The sequence below is a fragment of the Uloborus diversus genome, chromosome 2 (assembly GCF_026930045.1).
Source record: "Uloborus diversus isolate 005 chromosome 2, Udiv.v.3.1, whole genome shotgun sequence".
NCBI lineage: Eukaryota > Metazoa > Arthropoda > Arachnida > Araneae > Uloboridae > Uloborus > Uloborus diversus.
In genome coordinates, this window is record NC_072732.1 from 27,185,380 (window position 1) to 27,209,588 (window position 24,209).

A 24,209-nucleotide genomic window follows, 5' to 3' on the forward strand; every position below is an offset into this window, starting at 1 on the left:
TTGAAATAGATCTATTGATGAACCCAAGCATTTTGTTGGCTTTGTTACTAGCAATACTGCACTGTTGACTATACTTGAAGTCCTGATTTATAAAGACACCCAGATCCATAACATTTTCTGCCTGATTTATGACTGAACCCTGTAAACGATATCTCATACGCTTATTTCCATGACCTAAGTGTAGCACTTGACATTTCCCTACATTAACTGTCATACCCCATTTATCTGCCCACTTGGTAATATGATCTAAATCCTCTTGCAGCTGTTTTACTTGTTCTTCATTTTCGACAATCCCCATAACTTTTACATCGTCAGCAAAACAATTCATGCTTCCAGAAATATTTTCATTGATGTCATTCATAAATATAATAAACAAAAGAGGCTCTAAAACTGATCCCTGAGGAACCCCACTTAAAACATCACTCCAATTAGAATGATTTCCTCTCACAACTACTCTTTGCTTCTTACCAGTAAGCCAATTTCTAACCCAAAGTAAAGTTTTTCCTCCTATTCCAATGTCAGCTAACTTGCTGAGAAGAGCAACATGCGGTACCTTGTCAAAAGCTTTTTGAAAATCAATATAAACAACATCCACACATTTTTTGTTATCTAAAGCTGAGGTAACCTTGTCGTAGAAATGCAATAAATTAGTAGTACAGGATTTACCTTTCCTGAAACCATACTGCAAACTAGTCAACAGACTATTAGTCTCTAAGAACATCATGATCTTATTCGATGAGTAAAAAGAAATAATGGTAGATCAACTGAAAAAAAACTACCACCATACATCCGTAAGAATTCTGTTGATTATTTGCATAGCATCACATAATTTAATCATAACTGAGAAATTAGAAACATCGAAATAGAAAATTTTTAAATTAACCTATTCGGGAATTTGAGAGAAATAACTCAGCTACAAATGCAAAACAATAAGCGCTAGCCAAGCAAGGCAAAAAAGTATCATCTTCTTTCGATAATAATTTGTAATGCCATATTGAATTTTCTAGCATTAATTGTTATTCTTGTCAGGTGACAATTATTATTTAGTTTTATCAAGAATTGATAAATATCGAATTCAACATCGTGGAAATGGCTGCTTAGAACTACGAACTATGTAGTTTGCATTAATATTTGACGTTTAGTAATGCTTCTTGAATTCTCATTTCTTTCTACGTGGGCCAGAATATCAACAAGACTTTGAAAATTAATTTAAAAAGAATAAAGCGAAAAAATCATGCATATATGAACAAAATTTACTAGGCTTATTAGCATTTTCTTCGTTACCACGTTTCGTTTGTTTTACCTTTTTCGTCCGCCATTAGAAAGTGTCTACAATGCCCCCTATAGTTCGTTGGAGTTCCGAATTAATATTGCTGTTGTAAGGCAACAAATTTTTGTAGTAATGGGTTTTATATTTAATCCTTTAATGAGGAAATAGCATGAAACTTACTCTTTTCCATCATAACTTTTTTAAACTAAGTATTTTAGAAAAAAATTATAGCCTATATTTCTTCCTGATAATGTAGCAATCTATAATGAAAAAAGGGTTAAAATCGGTCCAATAATTTTGAAGTTTATCCCCGACATACTTACACACATACAGAAGTAGCCATTTATGTACGTGACTCCCAAAAGTGTTCGTACACTTACGAGTTTCCTTGAAAATCGTAAAGTTTTCTGTTTTTCGCACGAACAATAAAATTTTTGCGGGAAGAGGTCCCATTTAATCCAGCTAATCAGTGAACTTGGTGAACACTTTTAAGTGAAAATTAAACGAAAATTGTTTCATTAAATTCCGTAGAAACTTTTACAGCACTCAAATGTGTATTTTTCATAAAGTTTTTAACTGTAAATCTTCAATCACGCTGTGTTAACTTTGCCGGTGGACCTCTTCTTACCTTGTTTTTGATCCGATTCTTCCCTTTAAAGCATTTTATCAAGCACTTCACCATAGAATGGTATAAATCAATTAATTTAGAGACATTTCAAACCACTTTACCGCTACTATGAGGGGAAAAAAAATCAAATTTCGAATGGTGTTTGTTGTTTTTTACGATGGTCAGCTATTTAAAAATAATAAGCAAAGTATTGGGGAATAAATAAACAAAAATTGAAGCGAAATGACTTTAGAGTCTGAACACAATGCAAAAGTAATAAATAAACGACATATGATAATATTATTTATGAATTTATCAGAAAATATTACAGTGTACGATGACTTTCATGGCGTATTATTTCTCTGTCTCTTCGTTTTTTAACAAATTTAAAAATTAAAATCAGTCAATATTTTAAACCAAAACTACTGAGTTTTATTTAGAATAGCATAGAAATGATCCGAAAAAAATTGGACTATGTATTCTAACTCAGTTTCGCGTTATTCTGATTTTACTAAAAAATTTCAAAGTGTACGAACACTTTTGGGAGCCACTGTATATAGATTATGTTAAAATAGTGTAGTTTAATGGCAAATTATTCATGAAGCATGTGTGAAAAAGTTGAGTGACTATCAATTTCGTGGGAGAAATTTTATTTTGTATTATCCATGGCAATCTCTGCACCAATCCCTAAGGACAACGGATTTGAGCAAATTGGCAGAGTTTTCCACTTAATCAGTAAACGAACTGAAAAACTTGCTTAAAGAAAGAATTCAGACTTTTCCTTTTTTCAGGAACTCAAAAGTTTGCACGTAAGGCTTGATCTTCCTTTTACGTCTGTTTTTAGTGTTCTGGAAATCCCATCTATTTCCGCACGAATTGAAAACTGGGAGATACACATTTACTGCAATTCTTTAAAAACTTCCAATTTCCTCTTCCGTCCGCTTCTGTTCTATCTGCGTCTTTTGACCTTTCGGTTTTACCAGTAAGAAATCGTTAGTGTTAAAAAATAAATAACGAAAGGAAATAGTCCGGGAGTTTTCGTTTTCCATTTCGCACAAAACATGTTTCAAAAAATAAAATTTTCAAACTTATGAAATACGTGCAAGTAGAGAATCGTGTTTTACAACCGCACTCTCGGTATTGTTTTATGCAATATGCAGGCCATTTTCGGACTTGGAAGAACTATATTTCCCCGTTGTTTATTGTAATAACCCTTTTAAAGGAGATTTTTCACGTAGTTTTATTGTCATTTCTTTTAGATTATTCAGAAGTGTTTTCATGTAAAACATAGTTATTTTGACGTAAGACAGAATAACAAATAAGTAACATCGAAAGCATTTAACGTAAAAACGACACAACAATCATAAAAATAAAAACTACTCTACTAATCTGCGGAAATTAAGCAAAAGAACTTTAGAGTAGCCAAAACTGAAATTGCTGCAAACACACTTATTATACAAAATTATTTACATGAACTTGATTGACTAATATCAATTAAAACTTTATTCTAACATTTTTCAAAAATTATTTACATGAACTAGATTGGCAGATATCAATTAAAGCTTTATTCCAACATTTTTTTTCTTTGGAATTTTCTTCTCAGTTGTTGAGATTTTTCCCTATTTTTTCTTGTCTGTCAGTATTTTTTCCTCTGGCTTTTACCGCTAAGTGCTGAGAATTTAAACAGTGCCTTAATTCGAAGGATTTCCTCTTAGAAATTAGAATTTTCTCATGGGTTCTTAGGATTTTCCCTTTCTTTATTAGAATTCTTGCTAGACGCTTAGGCTTTTCCCCTAAGAAAAGGGATTTTCCCTTTAGCTAGTATATTCCTTCCTATTTGTTGGAATTTTTGTGCTTTGATCGTAAGATTTTTTCCTAGAATAATTGGAGTTTTGTTCTGAGTTCTAAAGATTTACATTACTAGGTAGAATACACTCAAGCTATTTGAACAAGGAAATTTCCATTACTAGCTAAGTAAAGTAATAGGAAAGGCTTATTAATTTACAACTATGAAAAAAAAGGTGAAATGAATTTACAGTAAAACAATGCCTCACTACATGCTTATGCAACGTCAAAAATATATATATATTAACATTAAATTCAATTGAAAAAGTCAGGACACCAAACTGTCAATCGTTTTGAAAATCACTCGATATTTTCCGCATTTTTTAAAATTTTATTCTGAATTATTAAAAATTTCTGTTCTATTATTCAATTTTATAAAGGATTTTTTCGCTTCATCACTCATTTATTGCCATTTTCTTCTCACTTCCCAGGATTTTTTCCTTTTTTACTCTAAATTTTCTTAAATGCATATTATTCTGCCTGTACGAAAAAAATCAAGTCACTTCTCTAAGTATCCTCTTTCATCGTGTTAATGAATTTTCCTCAGGATGGAAATTTTGACTAAAAACTAACCATTGTACAGTGCATGCACAATTTCAGTCTTTATATACAAAATCCACTTTCAGCTTAGCTGAAAATTCATAAAAATACATGAATTTAAGAAGTATTCTTTCGAACAAGGCGGCGGAGTCGAAGGCAAAAATACCCAATTCTGGCTCCGACTCATCGAAATTTAGAGCCTCCGACTCCTTTACCCCAAAATCAGTCCGACTCTGACTCCGTTAGCACTGGCAGAGCTACGGACTTCGAAGAAAAATGACTGACTTTGACTCTTTTGCCCCAAAATCAGCCAGACTCCAACTCTTTGACAACGACTCCTACTCCGCAACCCTGCTTTGTAAGTCGTGTACTTAAGTACACGCACCCATTCTTTTATAAAAGTTGTTGTTGTGTCCATTTAGAGAAAGGGGGGGGGTGATGCCACTGCCTCGAGCAGTTGGACTTCTGAATAGGATGACAACTGGCTTGACTATCGAAGGATGGAGCTACCAGTTACATCCATTTCCACAATTTAGCTGCGAGTCGACGAGGAAGGAAATTTTCCACAGTCTCTTGCTCCAGTGGTAACATTATTCAATTATATCTGTATTTTTTTAACTAATGAGTTTTTATAATTCTTGATGATTGGTCGCTTCTGCAGCCCAGCTGGCCGAAGTTGCAAAAGGATCGTTTCCGTTGTTGCAACTCACTTTGTAGCGAGAATTCTCGAACTGGAGGTTTGAACTGTCTTTCCCAGTCTTGCAGCAGACGGCGAACGTGTCTTTGAACGCTTGTCGGAATTTGACGGAGAACAGCTGGTAAAGGATGGGGTTGACAGTGGCGCTGAGGTAATACGTCACCCCCGACGTGTAGGTGAGGATCGTGAAGGTGAGCAGCAAGGTAGGGGTTACTTTCTCCGTGTAGATGGCAAGGAGTCGCTGAGCGTGGAACGGCGACCAACAGATGAAGAAGGATATGACAACTGCAACTGCAAATAAAGGAGATGTAGTCAGTCGGAGTTTGTTTGAGGCTGTCCACAGATGATGTTTCGCTTTGAGGGAGGAAATTGTTGGTGAAATTGTGACAAGGGGAGGGAGGGGGTAACGAGTAGTGTGACATCATGCTTTTTATTAGAATATGTTTATGAAAAATAGCATAAACCTCCCCCTCCCCCCTTGAAATTGTGACACGTGGGAAAGGGTGACGAGAAGTGTGAAATCATGCTTTTTATAAGAATATGTTTATAAAAATAACATAAACTTCCCCCCTCCCTCTTGAGATTGTGACAAGGGGAGGGAGGGGGTAACGAGAAATGTGACATTATGCTTTTTAAAAGTGTATGTTTATGAAAAATAACATACCCCCCCCCCTCCTGTCCCTTAGGATTGTGACAAGGGGGAGGGAGGGGGTAACGAGAAGTGTGACATCATGATCTTTTATAAGAATATGTTTATAAAAAATAACTTAAAACTCCCCCTTGAAATTGTGACAAGGGGGAGGGAGGAGGTAGCGAAAAGTGTAACATCATGCTATTGATAAGAATACGTTTATGAGAAATAGCTTGGCATGTGACAAAGAGAGGGTGAAAGGTAAAGTGTGACGCTTTGTGACAATGTTAGGGAGGATGCCAGAATGGTGAAAAACGGCAGAACATCATTTATGGACAGCCCCTGAGTAATATTTTCATCTAAATAACAATATGAATAGGAGAAATCAATACAGCTTTTGGAAAAAACTAAAAACAATAAATCTGAAAAGAAAAATAAATAAGTTGCCATAACCTTTCAAAATTTGAAAAATGATCATAGAAACTACACTCGGATCAAAACTAACTTGGCAATGTAATAATGTTTTAGTTAGATTTTCTGCAGCTTTCACAGTGATGCCAAATAAGCTTTGTCCCAACTATTGTAGCCAAATAGATATACTTTCATGGTCATGCTAAAGTAGTGAAAAATTTTATGCGAGGGCTTTGAAATTTTTATCCTCCATCTTTTAATGAAAGTGACGTAGTTGTTTTTTAATTGATGCCAAAGTTAATAAGAAATAGAGTAACGACACCAGTAACAGACATGCTTAAGACATCGCTCTCAGGTTAGCTTAATTTTCTGAGCCTTTCAATGAATTTAGACTTTTAAAACTATTTTTCTCTCATGCAACTACATCTTATCTAACGTTTGGCTGCTTCTGGATCCTCTGAATTAGTTAATTCTAATTTTATCATAGAGGTAGGAGTATTTCTACATCCATGATTTTAATTTGCTCAATTTCGAAACAAGATCCGATCCCCCGTAACAGACACCGACGATTCTGATGGTACCCAGTAAGATATAATGAGGAAAGGATGAGTAATGAACATAATTCCCATTTTAATTTCAAAATGTGCAAAAATTCTTTATTTTTAGATCTAAAACCTTATTAAATTCAAATGAACATGAAACACTGGTTGACCACGTGGTGGCCGTTCAGAACCTTCCATCACTATCTTGTAAATACCAACTGGCTCATAAGATTCACTCTGATAAACACTAGGTGGTTGCACCGTTTTCATGAAACGCAGCAACATCAGTTTCACCCGCCTAAAGTTCTTTTTTAAATCCAAACTTACGACTTTCTGTTACTGGACCCTTGTCTGTTGCTGGTGCCGTTACCCTAATAGTAATTATAAAGTTAGTTTTGTTAATAAATTTAACACACTAATTTAAAAAAAAAAGGGAATTGTTTTAACATATTTAAAAAATAAATAAATAAATAAATTCATCATTTGTTTCGCGATAGGATATATTTTTTATATTTACATATTGTTAAAATAGTTTTTTAATTGTTTATGTTTTTATTATTGAGACTTTGGACATTGGGAACAACTAAAAATACCATAACGGTATACGCTGTAAATACAGTTTACATAAAAGAATACCTAACTAACTCATAAACTATTGCACTTGGCACTATAAATGATACATAAAAATAAAGATAAGCTGGTCAGATTTTTTGAACGTAAACGTGCACGTTCCGCAGTAGCGCAGCCAAAAATTCTTTCTGTTTTTTTTTTTTTTGTGTGTTTTTGGTTACAATAGTCCTTACACGCGTATTAACTAGTTTATTAGGATTAGCAACAATGTTAAAACCAAGACCTGGGGGGGCGGGTGTTGCCCCCCCCCCCCTTTGCTGCTCTACTGACGCTCCGCAACGCTGGATAGGCCGTACAGATGATGATGATTTTCCTTTTATGCATTGGCCAGCCAGATCCTCAAACCTAACCCCCATATGATTTTTACTTTCTTCTATATCTAATATATAGAAGAAAGTATTGGATTCGTGCAAATTTTCGAATTTCGAATTTTGACGGATTCGAACGTTTTGAGGTGTGCTGAGTCCATTTCGACCATTTTTGGAAAATGTCTGTCTGTCTGTGTGTGTGTGTGTATGTATGTATGTGTGTGTGTGTGTGTGTATGTATGTGTGTCACGTCTGTGTGTGACCAGTTTTTTGTGGCCGCTCTACAACAAAAACTACCGCATGAAATCGAACGAAATTTAGTACACATATGTGCCCCTATGTGAACTTGTGCCCATTAGTTTTTGGCGCGAATTCCTCCAAGGGGGGTGGAGCAATGGGACGTTTTTCGAGTTACGCGTGCTTGCTATTCCTCAGGAAGTTACTGGCGGAATCAAACAAAATTTGGTCCATATGTTGGTATTAACAGGAACAGGTGCTGATTCAATTTTGGTGTCAATAACTCAAACGGGGGTTGAGCTGTAGAACGTTTTTTGTCGTCAATTGTGACTGCTGTATCTCAAGAAATAATGAACGGAATGAAAGAAAAATTTATCGGCAAGTAGCCCTTAGTGGGTATAAGAACTGATTTTATTTTTGTGTCAACAGCTAAAAGGGGGGTAGCGCAATCACCCGTTCTTTTTTTCCATTTTGAGTGCCCTATCTCAAGAAGTAATGCTACGTTCTGGTTGAAATTTGGAATATATGTGAATCCATATGTAAACAGGCTTTGGTTCTATTTTGACGCCGATCGCTCCAAGAGGTGTTGATTTTTTTTTTTTTTTTGCGAATAAAAATATTTTTATTAATGCAACAATAAGAAAGATAAATCGTAATAGATTGTCGTCTGCGTATTTCTCGTGATTTTAATTGTATGGAAATGATCGGAAATATTATCTCAATGATTTAAAATTTTGAACTGTTGCCATCTTATGTTTGTTAACAAATAAAATATTTGTAATTCATTCAAGCAAGGCTTTTAAAATAACTTTCAATTTTCGCTCTTTGCTTTGCTTTTGCAATAATTCAGACATTGGGATAGTCGTCAAGTTTTTGCATGTGTCATTTTGTTTTTGTTGGGAATATTGCTTCCTCGTCAAGCATGGGGAGGGATCAGAAAAAAAAAAAAAAAAGAAAAATATAGAAGAAAGTTTCGTGATGGCCACAACATACTAGTTTTTTACTGGGTTTCAACAAAGACTGTTTATACACAACCATTGCCTACAACACTGCAAGAACTGAAAGATTGCATATGTGTAGCATTGCGAAAAATTAATTGACTGTTTTTAAACACTCCAAAATATATGTTAGATGTGTGTCACGTTAAGAAAGGAGCACACGTCGAACATTTGTGAGTGAAAAAAAAGCTTGGACAGTTTATTTTTATTTTTATGTATCATTTATAGTGCTAAATGTAATAGTTTATGAGATATAAATTTTTAAAACCGGGATATTCTATTAGTGCCGGATCTAGGAAGCTTCCGAGGTGGGGCAAAACTTCAAAATGCCCCCTCCCCCCCACACACACATCCTTCTTGCTTTAAATTTTTCTATCTAGTTGTATTCTAGTATTTTTAATAAACTGTAAAGTACAAAAGGATTTGATTAAAAACTCACTATGGTGCCAGTATGATTTTTTTTTTTTTAACGGAGACATACCGAAACACAAATTGCAATAAAAAAAACTCTCTCCCCTTTTTTCGAAAACCAGTTCAGTATTCAAATACGGGTACTTCCCTTTAATCTTCTAATTTTCTCCACTTAGTCCAGAATCTGACAGCACACGTGCAGGAAAATTTGAGAAGATAGATTTTTTTTTTTCAAAAATGTTTAATTGATGTCCTAGAAAGTATTTATTCACTTGGCTGGACATCTTCCACCTGGTACATTTTCCTGCTATGACGTCATCAAAAATGGTGGCCGGTAGCTCTCATAAATGCTCAACATTTCTGTAGAAAGACTGTCTGATGCTGGGCCCTTATGTATTACTGGTGCCGTTACCCTACTTTGTATTACCTCATCTAGAAAATTACCGGTCATAATGTGACGAGTGCGAATTTCTCTTAAATTCATATGATGTCGCATGACTATATTTATTCGATAAACGGGTGTTAGGATTCTTAAAATCAGGGTTGATTGTGTTCCGGTATTTTAATGAATTTCCGGTATTTTCGGGCGTATTTCCGGTATTTTTATGTCCGAAAATACCGGAATTATGTTTTTTTTTTTTTTTGGTTATACTTTTATCTCCCTACCTCCGCAATTTTTTAAAATTATATAATACTCATCAAATATGCCTGCAACAGCCTTAAGATGGACACCTATCCCTTAAGATGGACAAATGTCATGATAATTTGTATAACACCACCCCAAAAGTAATTTTGTAACCTATTAAAAACTTAATCAAATGTACACATACTATTTTGACTCAGAAATATATAATACTTTGGCAAAGGTGCACTTAAGTAATAGGGGCCAAAGATTACCCCTCCCCCCCCCCCCGTTCTCGCTTTGAAACTTTCAGGTATTTTTTGATGAACTCACAAACACCCCTGTTAAAATGTTAACACGACACGACAAATGCTCATTTTCAAAAAAAAAAAAAAAAAAAAGAACATCCAACAAAAACCAAATGTTTTTTGATGTTCAAAGCTATTTTCTATTTCTAAGGCACACATAGCGAAAAAATGTATATTGCAATTATGTCAACTAAAATATATGCGGATTATGTTGAAAATATACGTAAATTGCAATAAAAAATGTACAACAACTACAAATTTGTACAGTGTGTTATCGTATAACAAAAGAGAAATAAGCGGAAGTGCACGTATTTTAATTTCAATAGAAGGATTGTAGGATAGTTTTAAGCAGAGCCGCTATATATACCAGAACGGTCTATATAGGGGCCTTAGATTTAAGAATACGTATATTTTTTCATAATGCGTCAGCTTCGGCTTTTTTGAAAAGCTACTTGGTTTGAAGTAACTTTGACTTTCTCCAATGCCATTCTAACATTTACGATATGTTTTCTAAAAGAAAGTATATTCTCGACCAATTTTGGCAGGGATGTACTTGGGCACCCGATAAGTTACGTAAGGGGGGGGGGGGGTGAATACCAAAAAAGTACCTAACCAATACCTGAATTTTACCGTTTCTACCCGAAATAATTATCAGATTGTCCTGATTTCAGTCTCATTCGAAAGCCCACGGAACATACTCCTGACGTAGATATAATTCCTTCGAATTTCAAGAAAACAGAACAAACCAAGGCGCTAAAATCACCAGGAGAAAAGTTATAACGCATTTTTAAGAAGGAACATCAGTATTAAATCGGTTCTTGTCTGCTGCGAGCTTAGTTTTAATTAGCGTGTATAAAATCATCGAGAAGAAGGATATGTTGCCATTTTTTTCTCGACTGTGAACAAACAAATCCTTGTCTTTGTTTTGAGACTTTTCTGCAATCGGCGGATTAAAAAAATTTTAATTTTTGGTTATTTTTTCGCGATTTGTCGGGAAATTTTACAGATTTTTTTTTTTTTTTTTTGTAATCACGATTGCTTATTGCTTTCACTTGACTGTTTTTGGCGTCCTATCATTTTATTTTCCCACCGCCACCCTCCGCACCCTGTCACCGTCGACCGGCTCCTCACGATGCTGCTCCTATAGCGGAAGCCGTCTCCAGGTTGCATCCATGTGTCCTGCATACACGCGCATACATACATAACTACACACACACACACACGCACACATACACACACACAAATACACACACGCGCATACATACATAACTACACACACACACACACGCACACATACACACACACAAATACACACACACACACAAACACATACACACGCGCATACATACAGACACCTACACATACACACACATACACACAACTATCCACACATTCATGCCTGCACACAGACACAAACACATATGCCTACACACACATACACATCCCCCCACACACATTCATACACACTTATGCCAGCACACAGACACAAACACACATGCCTACACACACGTACACATGCCCCCTACACACAAACACACATACATACACACACTCGTGATTGCGAAAAACATACTGTCCAACCACGGATTGCATGGAATTTTCAAACGTCCATATGAGACGAATCTATGTGAATAAGGGGTAAAAGTAAAAATTGGATGCGCGTATTCCGCTCATTTGAATGAGACTCTGCTTCTGCAAAAGCAGACATCGCTAAAAATAATAGATTCATCCATTTCCGGTTGTAAAACGGATGTTTGTCTTTCCATACAATCCGTGGCCAGACAGTAATTTGAATTCAAGATGTCAAAATTCAAATTAATTTTTTTTTTTTCCAAGACTGATGGTTGAACACGCATCACTTGAGATAGCTTTTATTTTCAATGTAAACCGTGCAAAGCCGAGCGATGCAGCTAGTATATAGATAAATAAATGAATAAAGAAATATTTTTTATTTATTTATACTTGTTTGTTTATTGATTTTTACTTTCTTCTATATCTAGTATTAGACCGGGATCTGAAGGGGGTTGAGCATACATGGAAAGGCTGACGCAATATTATTTCTGATTATTGTTACAGGCACGATGGTGATTATGAAACCACATGTCGTCGCCTCCCTGGGTGGTCGACAACCCCGGGGGAGGGGGGAAAGCAATGGGGGAGCCGTTTTCTAAAACACTCATAACTCGCGAACTATTTGAGATAAAACATTGAAAAAAGTGGCAATCGACGCAACAAAACAAGGGCTTTATAAAAGCTAAATATGACTATGGACCTATCTTTGTTGGTTTCTGAGTAAAATTCCATTTTTCGCAAACAAGCAAAATTTTTGAATAAAATGCGCAAAACAAACTTTTTTTGACCAAAATAAATTTCAAATCAAAATTTTTTGATTTTTTTTTCAAATAAAGTTTAAAATATCATTATTCAGATTGTTAAAATCATTTAAGTACAGTTAACGCGTTGAAAAACAAAATGACAGTAGCAAGCTCGAACACGATTTGCATTAAGTTCAGGATCTGAAGGGGTATTTTGAGCATGCATGGAAGACCTGATGCAAACTTAGTTCTGATTAATGTCACATGCACTATAGTGATTATGAAACCGCATGTCTTCGCCCCCCCCCCTGAATGATCGACAACCCCGGGGGAGGGGGGAAAGCAGTGGGGGGGGAGCCGTTTGCTAAAACACTCATAACTCGCGAACTATTTGAAATAAAAAACTGAAAAAAGTGGCAATCGACGCAACAAAACAGGGGCTTTATAAAAGCTAAATATGACTATGATCATATCTTTGTTAATTTCTGAGTAAAATTCTATTTTTCGCAAACAAGCAAAAAATTTGAATAAAATCGCATTTTTTTTTTAAACTATCAAAATTATTTAACTGTTTAAGGAACCAATAAAATCTGAAATATCATTATCCAGTTAGTTTAAAATTACTTAAATATTATCAAAGCGTTGAAAAGTGAAATAAAAGCAAGCTCAAAAAACATTTGAGGTAATTCACAAAAGGAAAAAAAAAAAAAAACAAGTTTGCGGGATGTACCTTGAAGATTCGACGTAAACCAAAGTAAATTTTGTGGCTCTCCTGTTTTTGCGGTTTTATTTCGTAATATTATCAAAACAATGTCCCAGTTAAGTAATTATTTAACCTTTACCGCATTATAGCTGCTTAGTATGGGTCACAACGGCACTTTTTTAAAAATTAAAACATTCAAGTTTGCAAGTACGAAGTAATTACGGAAAGGATAAATGATCAGGATAACCCTTTTGCAGATTTTACACCTGAGTTATGAAACATAGTGAGCGAGGCTATTGCCACATAAGCAGCATCAAAATTTCAGTGGAACGTTAAAGAAAATGTGAATAGTCTCTTATCCAGAGAAGTCCTGCAATGGCAATGTCTTCAATAGCGACTGCAAAAACAGTAAAAGAAAACCAAAAAACATTTAACCTGGGAAACGTTAGCTCAAAAGTGATGTTAGTAGATCTAAATCATTCCCATACAATAAGCCCAATGCTAGGTTAGGTTCATCAGAATGGTTTTTATGAAGCAAAGCGCGAGGTCCGATTTCGTGAATGTAATTGAAAATGATACTTCTTGCAACTAAACTCTGGAAGAAGCACCCTATTTTAAGAACAAAGTTCAAGTTATCGATGGAATGACTCTGGTCCATAATGTCCCAAACACTACTTTCAAATGTAGCAAAGATTTTGCATGTTTCCAAATAAAATATAATAAAATTTTCTCTCCAATAGTCAAACTACAAGAGTGGACCTTAAACACGATCTGTACATCTCACTGTCGTTTTCATAACTTGAAAACCAGATGTTCCGGAAAATACATTACACACACACACACAATAATTTCTTGTCATTTCCATCAGAAATAAATATAATATCAGCTCTTTACCATGCTCCTGCAATTCTTCCCAACATGTGCTAAGAAGTATTGCTCAACTCTACTATTGAATCAATTCCCATGTACCTTAGCAGTGCCTTTAGATGTAACCAAGTTTGGGTTTCACTTGAATGAAAATAAAACAATAAAGCCCCACACCTTATGATTCAGCCAATGTTACCAGAGAGTTTAATTCCACCCTGCGCAGGCAAGAACTGTAAATAATCTTGTAATTTTTTAATTAATAATTCATTTTGCTGTAAATACTGTGCTTTTAAGGCTAAAACAAAAACCCATAAGCTACAAAATACTCGGAAGAGAACGATTCAATAGAACAATTACAAGTCAACAAAAAAGAGTATGATAAAGCTTTCAGAATTTCTGATATATTAGTGCTTTATGTATGCATATTGATGTTCTACAATTATTTTTTAATACGCATTATTTTACTAATTTTATTTAATTAGTTTTTTTAGAACTCTAGTGTATAATTTTATATTTATATTCGTTTTCATAAAAGCTCAAGCTTCTCATTTTTTGTATTTATTTAGTACATATTATTTCTAGTATCATTGTTCTTTGTTGAGTAAATTATAAAAAGCAATATCCGCAAAACAATACCCGCAATATTCTTTTTTGCAAATTGAAAACATAAATTAATAGAAATAAATTAAAATTATATTTGAATTAAAACTACTCTGGGCCTGGTTCCCTAGTTCCTCTCAAATTTAAAGCAGTATATAACAAAATTAAAGCCATAGTTGAATACTTTGCAATTAAAATAAGTTTGTAAACTGAAGAATGAATAGTTCGTCATAAGGATAATAAGGCTATTTTTTTCTCCTTAGCATACTGCCGTTTTACTCAATGCGCTAACTTAGGCAAGTGCTTGCATTTTCTATTTCGCTTTTTAACGCTCACGTTGGTAATAATTAAGTAGTTTTAAACAAACTGAATAATGAAGTTTCACGTTTTATTGATTCCCTAAACGGTTAAATAATTTTTTAAAAAGAACTTATCTTTCAAAAAAAAGCTTTTCGTATTTTATTCAAAATTTTTGCATGGCTGCTAAAAAAGGAATTTTAACTAAAAACCAACAAAGATAGGACCATAAACATGTTTAGGTTTTTCAAGCCCTTGTTCTGTGCATCTTTTGCCACTTTTTTCAGTGTTTTATTTCAAATAGTTCGCGAGTTATGAGTGTTTTAGCAAACGGCTTCCCCCACTACTTTCCCCCCTACCCCGGGGTTGTCGACCATCCAGGGGGGCGAAGACATGTGGTTTCATAATCACTATAGTGCCTGTGACATTAATCAGAAATAATTTTGCGTCAGGTCTTCCATGCATGCTCAAAATACCCCTTCAGATCCTGAACTATAATGCAAATCGTGTTCGAGCTTGCTACTGTCATTTTGTTTTTCAACGCGTTAGCAGTACTTAAATGATTTTAACAAACTGAATAACGATATTTTGGACTTTATTTGAAAAAAAAATCAAACAATTTTGATTTGGAATTTATTTTGGTCAAAAAAAGTTTGTTTTGCGCATTTTGTTCAAAAATTCTGCTTGTTTTCGAAAAATGGAATTTTACTCAGAAACCAACAAAGATAGGTCCATAATCATATTTAGCTTTTATGAAGCCCTTGTTTTGTTGCGTCGATTGCCACTTTTTTCAATGTTTTATCTCAAATAGTTCGCGAGTTATGAGTGTTTTAGAAAACGGCTCCCCCACTGCTTTCCCCCCTCCCCCGGGGTTGTCGACCACCCAGGGGGGCGACGACATGTGGTTTCATAATCACCATCGTGCCTGTAACAATAATCAGAAATAATATTGCGTCAGCCTTTCCATGCATGCTCAACCCCCTTCAGATCCTGGACTATATATAGAAGAAAGTATTGGATTCGTGCAAATTTTCGAATTTCGAATTTTGACGGATTCGAACGTTTTGAGGTGTGCTGAGTCCATTTCGACCATTTTTGGAAAATGTCTGTCTGTGTGTGTGTGTATGTGTGTGTGTGTGTGTGTGTGTGTGTGTGTGTGTATGTGTGTGTGTCACGTCTGTGTGTGACCAGTTTTTTGTGGCCGCTCTACAGAAAAAACTATCGCATAAAATTGAACGAAATTTGGTACACATATGTGCTTCTATGTGAACTTGTGCCCATTGGTTTTTGGCGCGAATTCCTCCAAGGGGGGTGGAGCAATGGGACGTTTCTTGAGTTACGCGTGCTTGCTATTCCTCAGGAAGTAACTGGCGGAATCAAACAAAATTTGGTCCATATGTTGCCCCTAACAGAAGCAGGTGCTGATTCAATTTTGGTGTCAATAGCTTAAACGGGGGTTGAGTTATAGAACGTTTCTGTCGTCAAATGTGACTGCTGTATCTCAAGAAATAATGAACGGAATCAAACAAAAATTTTTTGACAAGTAGCCCTTAGTGGGTATAAGAGCTGATTTTATTTTGGTGTCAACAGCTAAAAAGGGGGTAGCGCAATCACCCGTTCTTTTTTTCCATTGTGAGTGCCCTATCTCAAGAAGTAATGCTACGTTCTGGTTGAAATTTGGAATATATGTGAATCCATATGTAAACAGGCTTTGGTTCAATTTTGACGCCAATCGCTCCAAGAGGTGTTGATTTTTTACTTTCTTCTATATCTAATATATAGAAGAAAGTATTGGATTCGTGCAAATTTTCGAATTTCGAATTTTGACGGATTCGAACGTTTTGAGGTGTGCTGAGTTCATTTCGACTATTTTTGGAAAATGTCTGTCTGTCTGTGTGTGTGTGTGTATGTATGTGTGTGTGTGTATGTATGTATGTGTGTGTGTATGTATGTGTGTCACGTCTGTGTGTGACCAGTTTTTTGTGGCCGCTCTACAGCAAAAACTACCGCATGAAATCGAACGAAATTTGGTACACATATGTGCCCGTATGTGAACTTGTGCCCATTAGTTTTTGGCGCGAATTCCTCCAAGGGGGGTGGAGCAATGGGACGTTTTTTGAGTTACGCGTGCTTGCTATTCCTCAGGAAGTAACTGGCGGAATCAAACAAAATTTGGTCCATATGTTGCCATTAACAGGAGCAGGTGCTGATTCAATTTTGGTGTCAATAACTCAAAGGGGGGTTGAGCTATAGAACGTTTTTTGTCGTCAATTGTGACTGCTGTATCTCAAGAAATAACGAACGGAATCAAACAAAAATTTTTTGACAAGTAGCCCTTAGTGGGTATAAGAGCTGATTTTATTTTGGTGTCAACAGCTAAAAAGGGGGTAGCGCAATCGCCCGTTCTTTTTTTCCATTGTGAGTGCCCTATCTCAAGAAGTAATGCTACGTTCTGGTTGAAATTTGGAATATATGTGAATCCATACGTAAACAGGCTTTGGTTCAATTTGGACGCCAATCGCTCCAAGAGGTGTTGATTTTTTTTTTTTTTTTTGCGAATAAAAATAGCTTTACTAATGCAACAATAAGAAAGATAAATCGTAATAGATTGTCGTCTGCGTATTTCTCGTGATTTTAATTGTATGGAAATGATCGGAAATATTATCTCAATGATTTAAAAGTTTTAACTGTTGCCATCTTATGTTTGTTAATAAATAAAATATTTGTAATTAATTTAAGCAAGGCTTTTAAAATAACTTTCATTTTTCGCTTTTTGCTTTGCTTTTGCAATAATTCAGACATTGAAATGGTCGTCAAGTTTTTGCATGTGTAATTTTGTTTCTGTTAGGAATATTGCTTCCTCGTCAAGCATGGGGAGGGATCAGAAAAAGGAAAAATATAGAAGAAAGTTTCGTGATGGCCACAACATACTAGTTTTTTTTTTTTTTTGCGAATAAAAATATTTTTATTAATGCAACAATAAGAAAGATAAATCGTAATAGATTGTCGTCTGCGTATTTCTCGTGATTTTAATTGTATGGAAATGATAGGAAATATTATCTCAATGATTTAAAATTTTTAACTGTTGCCATCTTATGTTTGTTAACAAATAAAATATTTGTAATTAATTCAAGCAAGGCTTTTAAAATAACTTTCAATTTTCGCTCTTTGCTTTGCTTTTGCAATAATTCAGACATTGGGATGGTCGTCAAGTTTTTTCATGTGAAATTTTGTTTTTGTTGGGAATATTGCTTCCTCGTCAAGCATGGGGAGGGATCAGGAAAAAAAAAAGAAAAATATAGAAGAAAGTTTCGTGATGGCCACAACATACTAGTTGAAATATGCTGTTGAGATATGGCACTGCATTGATAGCTAAGGTGTTTGATATAACATTAATTAATTATCTGTGCTCATTTGAAATTCCACTACAAGCTGAAAATAAGGAATAGGAATATTTATAAAAATACTTTGTGTAGGAAATTATGATATCTCGAGTAAAATTAATTTCTGTTCCGAGCAGCTAGCACGCTACTCAACACAGTAAGAAATATTTTTTTAAAGTATCTTACTTCCCCATCGAGTAACTGAATTATTTATTAGCATAAAGTTAGGAAGATTAGCTTCAGATAAGAAAGAGCGAAGATGCGAACTTAATTACTTTTTTATGTTTGTTGAGATAAACTGCAGTAAAATGACATCATGAGAATTTTATGCGAAGTGAGATATTGAATGCTTCCAACTGTGTTTCAATGGCGAGTGTTTATCTTTGTGAGTTTGGAATTTACATGCAAATTAATTTTCCTTATGCGCTGAAGAACCTTTTTTTCTTCGTTCTTGGTGAACACAGTTACAGTTAAGTCTTTCCAAGTTCAGATTGGGTAAAATATGTTTAATGCGTTAGTTCGTACGTTTATCGGCAATAGTTATTCGAACACTGATTCTCAGAATTTATATTTGTAATTAAAACATGCATAATTAAAGTCAGACACATTTAGAATATTTTACTATCTCCTAAATACTGTATTTTTTTGTCATTATTCTCTTAAGTATGTATTTAATATTTTGAAAGATAATGTTTTGTGTTTGTTTTAACAGAACTCTTTTATCGTTTAAAGATTCTAACTATTGTTGTTGTTTTACCCTAAAAATGTGCGCACAAAAGTATGGTAGCTTTTATCTTCTTCTTTTCGAGTTGAAGCTGTACCAAGTTTTCCGGACTCCTTGCTGGTTGTCGAAAATATTTTTAGCTACCAGCGTGAAGATATACTCATAGCTTGTATGATGCTATTTGCTTGCAGCTCGATTATGTCTGTAACAGACTGATGGGCAGTAAAAAAGCGAAACTCCAGTCTCTGGGCGCTTTAAAGGAGCTCTTCGGTATTGATTTCGCACACAAGAAACTAAAACCTGTTTTTGTGCTGTAGATAGGGACCGCATAAAAAAAAGTTCGCTCCAAATCACACTATTAAGCACTCGTTTTAAATATAGGTTAGTCAATTGGGTCCCAATTTGTGTGAAAGTTTCATGTACCGTACAAAAAAAATCGCACAAAAAAACACCGCACGAAAACAGGTTTGAGTAATGTCTAAATGCTTCCCATATAGACGTAGTAACAGTCTTTGACACAGAGGTTTTGCAAAAACATAAATGTGAATTCAAATACAATAATTTATCAACAAATTATGGGGACCTAGGGACAATAGTATTCAAACTAAGGGGGTGTGTTCTTAACCCCTTCAGACCTGGTGTCCGGTATACCGGACATACACTTTAAACAGCTGCTAATCATTTAATAATTGATTTAATTAGTTGATTTTTTTGTAGTTGACTCTTTACATTCTACTTATTATAATCTGTGAAATAATTTTTCGTTTTGGGATTGACAACACTGATATATAAGGATTAAGAGATAGAGAGTGGCTCATTTTTCCAACCATGGATTTTCATCTGAAAAGCGAGGTTTTTTTTTCCTGAATTTTTTAAAAATATATAATCTTTAATTAATCGTTTCAAACGCTTATATAATGTTTTATAATTGTTTGTAGAACATTTAATAATGAAGATTGTTCGGTATTTTATCGTTTTTGTATATGAAATATTGATTTGAAAAATATAACTCCGGAATATTGAACGTGCCATAACTCTTTTAATTTTTCACTTACAAACTCAAAATTTTGTCTGTACGATACCCTTTACCATAGTACACTGTGTACCAAATATCAACATTTTTGGTCCAATATTTCATAATTCCGACTGATGCAATAGTTGACATTTTCGGATAATAAACAATGTCAACTACACCTCATGGGAGAACACTGATATAGCTGAAATCGAATGTTTTCAAGCTCTCACGTTCACAAAAGCCCGATGTGCCTGAATAAACATTTCCAAACATATTCGGCCAAGTCATTGTTCTTCGCGTCACTAATTTTAACTGGAGGAAGCTGTTATTTCGCTCTCCTCTCCAAAATCCTCCCATTGTTTTGCCACCCACTATAAACATCCCTCCCCCCATCCTTTGCTCCAGCTAATCTTTAAAGTGCGTGGTGGAAAAGCTTTCATCTTCCTTTGCTCGCCTCTCGTCATTATCCACCACAAGTGCCATTAGCTATTTCCAAATAGTTATTACATCACTTTCGGATCGATACCGAAACTTGGCTGGTTAGCACCCAGCCAAGTTTCTCATGCGATCGAGGGGAATATGTTCCATGATATGCAGAGAACGGAGTTATTTAGCTTTAGATTTAGTCGCACCAACCTTAATATTGTAAAGCTAGCCGCTTAATGCGTACGAGCTTGGAGTTTGCTTTGATTAGAAGTTAATTGAAGCGTGTTAAAGCGCCCGATTCACTCCTCAATAGAGATAGAATGTTAATATAACCGTTATTTAGTTCGTGATTAAACATCTTAATGTATAAAAATCTTCTGTGCGGATGTTTGTCACCATAAGGCTTTTAAACGGCTGGATTGATTTTGATCAAATTTCTTGTGTGGAATTAAGTTGACAAGCATGGTTTCGAAGCGCGATGGATCGAATCGGAAATGTTTTTGTTAATTAATTAATTAATTTAAGCATTGGATGGTTATGTCTCCCGAATGATTAATATTAATTTTAACCTATTGTTGAGCGAGAACTGAAATAAATATTTAACCCGTTGCCAAAGGACAATAAGAAAGCCAGCTCTGCTTTTTGCAATGAAATTTCCTACTGTGATATGAAAACGTAGAGAGAGAATGAAGCCTTCATTTCTCTCTCTCTCTCTTGAAAGCAATGATTTTAGGTCCCGAGATACATTTTAAAGTAAAGGACTGAAAGGTTCACGCAAAACGTGTGTTCTGTAGTCGTTGTTGAACCATGGGACTGGATCGGTGCTTTAAGTTTTCCAAACCAAATGATCAGAAAGTACCGTACCTAGCAACATTTGTTTCTCGGCTGAAATCCATCTGAGTTTTGGCACTGTCGAGAATACTTTAAGGATTTCTAACTAATCAGTACATTATTAAAGGAAAAGATGATGGAATTTAAAGACGAAACAAATTTTATTTTCGTCCAGATAAATTACAACAGGGCAGTTCTGTACACAAAATATCAGTGCAGTGGAAGGTCTATCTTTGGTGGAAAGAACAAATTAGGCAATATATGAAGTTTAAAAAGTTTTCGCTCAAAAAATCGGACTGCTAATCGGTCAGAGTTGGCTTCGCTCACTGATCAGCTGTATTACAGTAACGTGGTAGTTTGGTGACTTTGGCTATAAACAATAGTGTTGCGTGATCATTTTAAAGCTTCTGTTAATGTAATTTATTGTATTTTTTGTTTATTTGGCGATATATTTCAACTTGCAAAGAATTGTTTTTCGTTTTTAAAGAGGTTTTAGTCCTTTTAGTTGAAGAATGTTTATTTTACATCGGGAGGGATGAGTGATTTTCGCTTATTCAGAGAACTGTTTTTACCTTTGTCATTTTTTTTTAACCGATATCCTTTCGATTGTTTTATTCTTTTTCAAATGGGGATGTTTCAGTGGGATTTCCCGTTTGTTCTAGATGGGTAGTTAGTTTCTTAGACTTAATATCTGAGGACGCTTCTTATCCTTGGAGTATGGCTGTAGGAACAAATTATCAAGTACGGGAGAAAAAATAGTTAATAAAACAACTGCTCAGTGGGCATTAGATAAATCAAGTTGTAATAAATATACGCATTCTGACACCAAGCAACTTAAAACATTTTCCTTTTACTTATTTTTTTGCAACAAAACGGTTCAAACACTTGATAGTTTATTGAAATTGTTTAACTTTTCAACTTACAAAGTTTGAACAGAACGACGTCTGTCGGGTCCTCTAGTAATTTTATAAATTCTTTAAAACAATCATTTTAAGGATTGATTATACGCGGTAAAAACAATTCGGAAACGTTCCTGGAAAATAATGGGCAGCCCAATTTCTGCCAGTAACATGTCTTGCAAAAATCAGGAACGCTTTCTACTAATTGTCAGTTACACTTTCTGAAAGTATAATTGAAACTTCCTGAAGAATTGGGAAATCTCCCCTGTTAAAGCCAGTCATGTCTCGGGATTCTTCACGAAAAATTAAATGGATTTCATGTTCGTAATAAAAAAGTTAGAACTTTCCTGATTTATTAAGGAAGCATTAGAGCAATCATGGCCAAAGCTTAAAAGAGAATTACAAGTAAACACCAAGCATATCTCTTGCCTTGCAAAGCTATCCTATTCGCTCTCATTGGAAGCTTAGTCAATCTGGACGAGCCGAAATCAAACTTAAGCAGATACACTAAATGAACACGCTCAGTCAATCTTTAAACTGATAGCTAAAAATATTTTTAAGGGTGAAAAGTCTGCATTCGTACACTTTATAGCAATTCAGGAAACTTTTTTGAATAGATACTTGATTTTACGTTGAAATTGGTGAAAAAATGGAAACGAAACGTTCCGCCGAAATAACCATCAGTAACGTTTCGGTTTTTTTAGTGTATAAGAAAGTAATGCCAGTGTAGATTAGACAGCATTAGTTGGACCGACTGTTAAAACACAGCAAAAGATTTAATAATGGACCTAAGCCCATATGAAGTGAATAACAGCAAAAGAAGGTATATCTAATTGTTTCTTAAATGCGTTTTTCCCCCTACACTGTTAAAAATTCAGGAAGATTTTCTGGTAATTGTTACTGTAAAATTGCATCGCCGACGCATCGCTGATTTTTACGGTAATTTATACCGGAGAAATAAGTGATTCCAGCGCCAATTGGTTGCTGCGGCCTACCGAGGATACCGTAAAATTTTACAGTAACATTTGATTTTTACGGTAATAGTTACTGGCAACATGGATGCCAGTAACAATTACCGTAAATTTTCCGGAAAATTTTTAACAGTGTACAGATAATGCAACATTAGGTAAGCCACCAACTTGAGCAGAGCCTGATTACAGCAGGGGCATGTGGGGCACAGGCCCCTCCTTTTAGGATTTCTGGGGGCCCAAAATCCCCTTAATTTATCATGCTGATAAAAATTAAATAACGATTTCACTCAGAATCTAGAGTACAATGATGTCATTTGGTATTTTTGCAAATGCCAAGACAAGGAAAAAATCTCTTATTCTTTGATAAAAATTCCCCTTAAAAATTTAATCTCTTTGCAAATCTCAAAACCACTCCAAGTTTAGTCAACATTTACTATTAAAAGTTATATCATAGATAACTTTGATATTCACCGTAAACTGGCAAAGTTAAACCACATCTTATATAGTCGTCGTATACCACGCCTCTTCTACTTTTTAAACGTGATAGGAGGTTACCACGGAATTTAGCATGGTTGTGTTCATAAGCAAGTATTGAAATAAGATAAATAAATACCTTTGTGCTGAACAGTAAAGTAAGACAAAACAACATTAGAAGAAGCACAAATTTGTAAATTACGACTGACACGTGTTTCGGCGTTACAGGGAACGCCTTTTTCAATGCAAAAAATAATGAGCTTATGGATGAAAAGCCGTAATTTACAAATTTGTGCTTCTTCTAAGTATTGAAATATTTGATAGCTTCAGAATAAGCGGGACTAGGGGGGGGGGGGGCAAAATGAATTTCACGCCCAGTGTCTTCAAAAATCTTAGTCGGACCCTAGAGGGACCCTGAAATAGAAATGTGCCCCATGTCCAATATCAGAATGATCGGGCTCTGAACTTGAGATAGTCAGAGAACTTCAAAATGATTCCCTAAATAGTCTTAAAAAACAAGAATAGTTTTTGTAACTCATATCTTTTTGAAGCGTGACAGATATGTGATTTTTTTTTTCTAGAGAATGTACTTTTGGAGACACTTACTTTTGCAATCATACGCTTCACATTCCCCTTCTTGAAAACTA

The 24,209-nt window shown here is 35.0% G+C and overlaps 1 protein-coding gene across 1 annotated transcript in view; it reads right to left on the minus strand.

Moving 5' to 3' along the window:
- Positions 1-4,891: 4,891 nt before the first annotated feature.
- The window catches only part of LOC129235136 (pyrokinin-1 receptor-like), a 53,809-nt gene continuing 34,491 nt past the window's right edge, over positions 4,892-24,209 (minus strand). The window contains exon 2 of the mRNA XM_054868827.1: positions 4,892-5,250. Coding sequence (XP_054724802.1) covers positions 4,892-5,250 — 359 coding nt within the window. The remainder of the gene's footprint in view (positions 5,251-24,209) is intronic.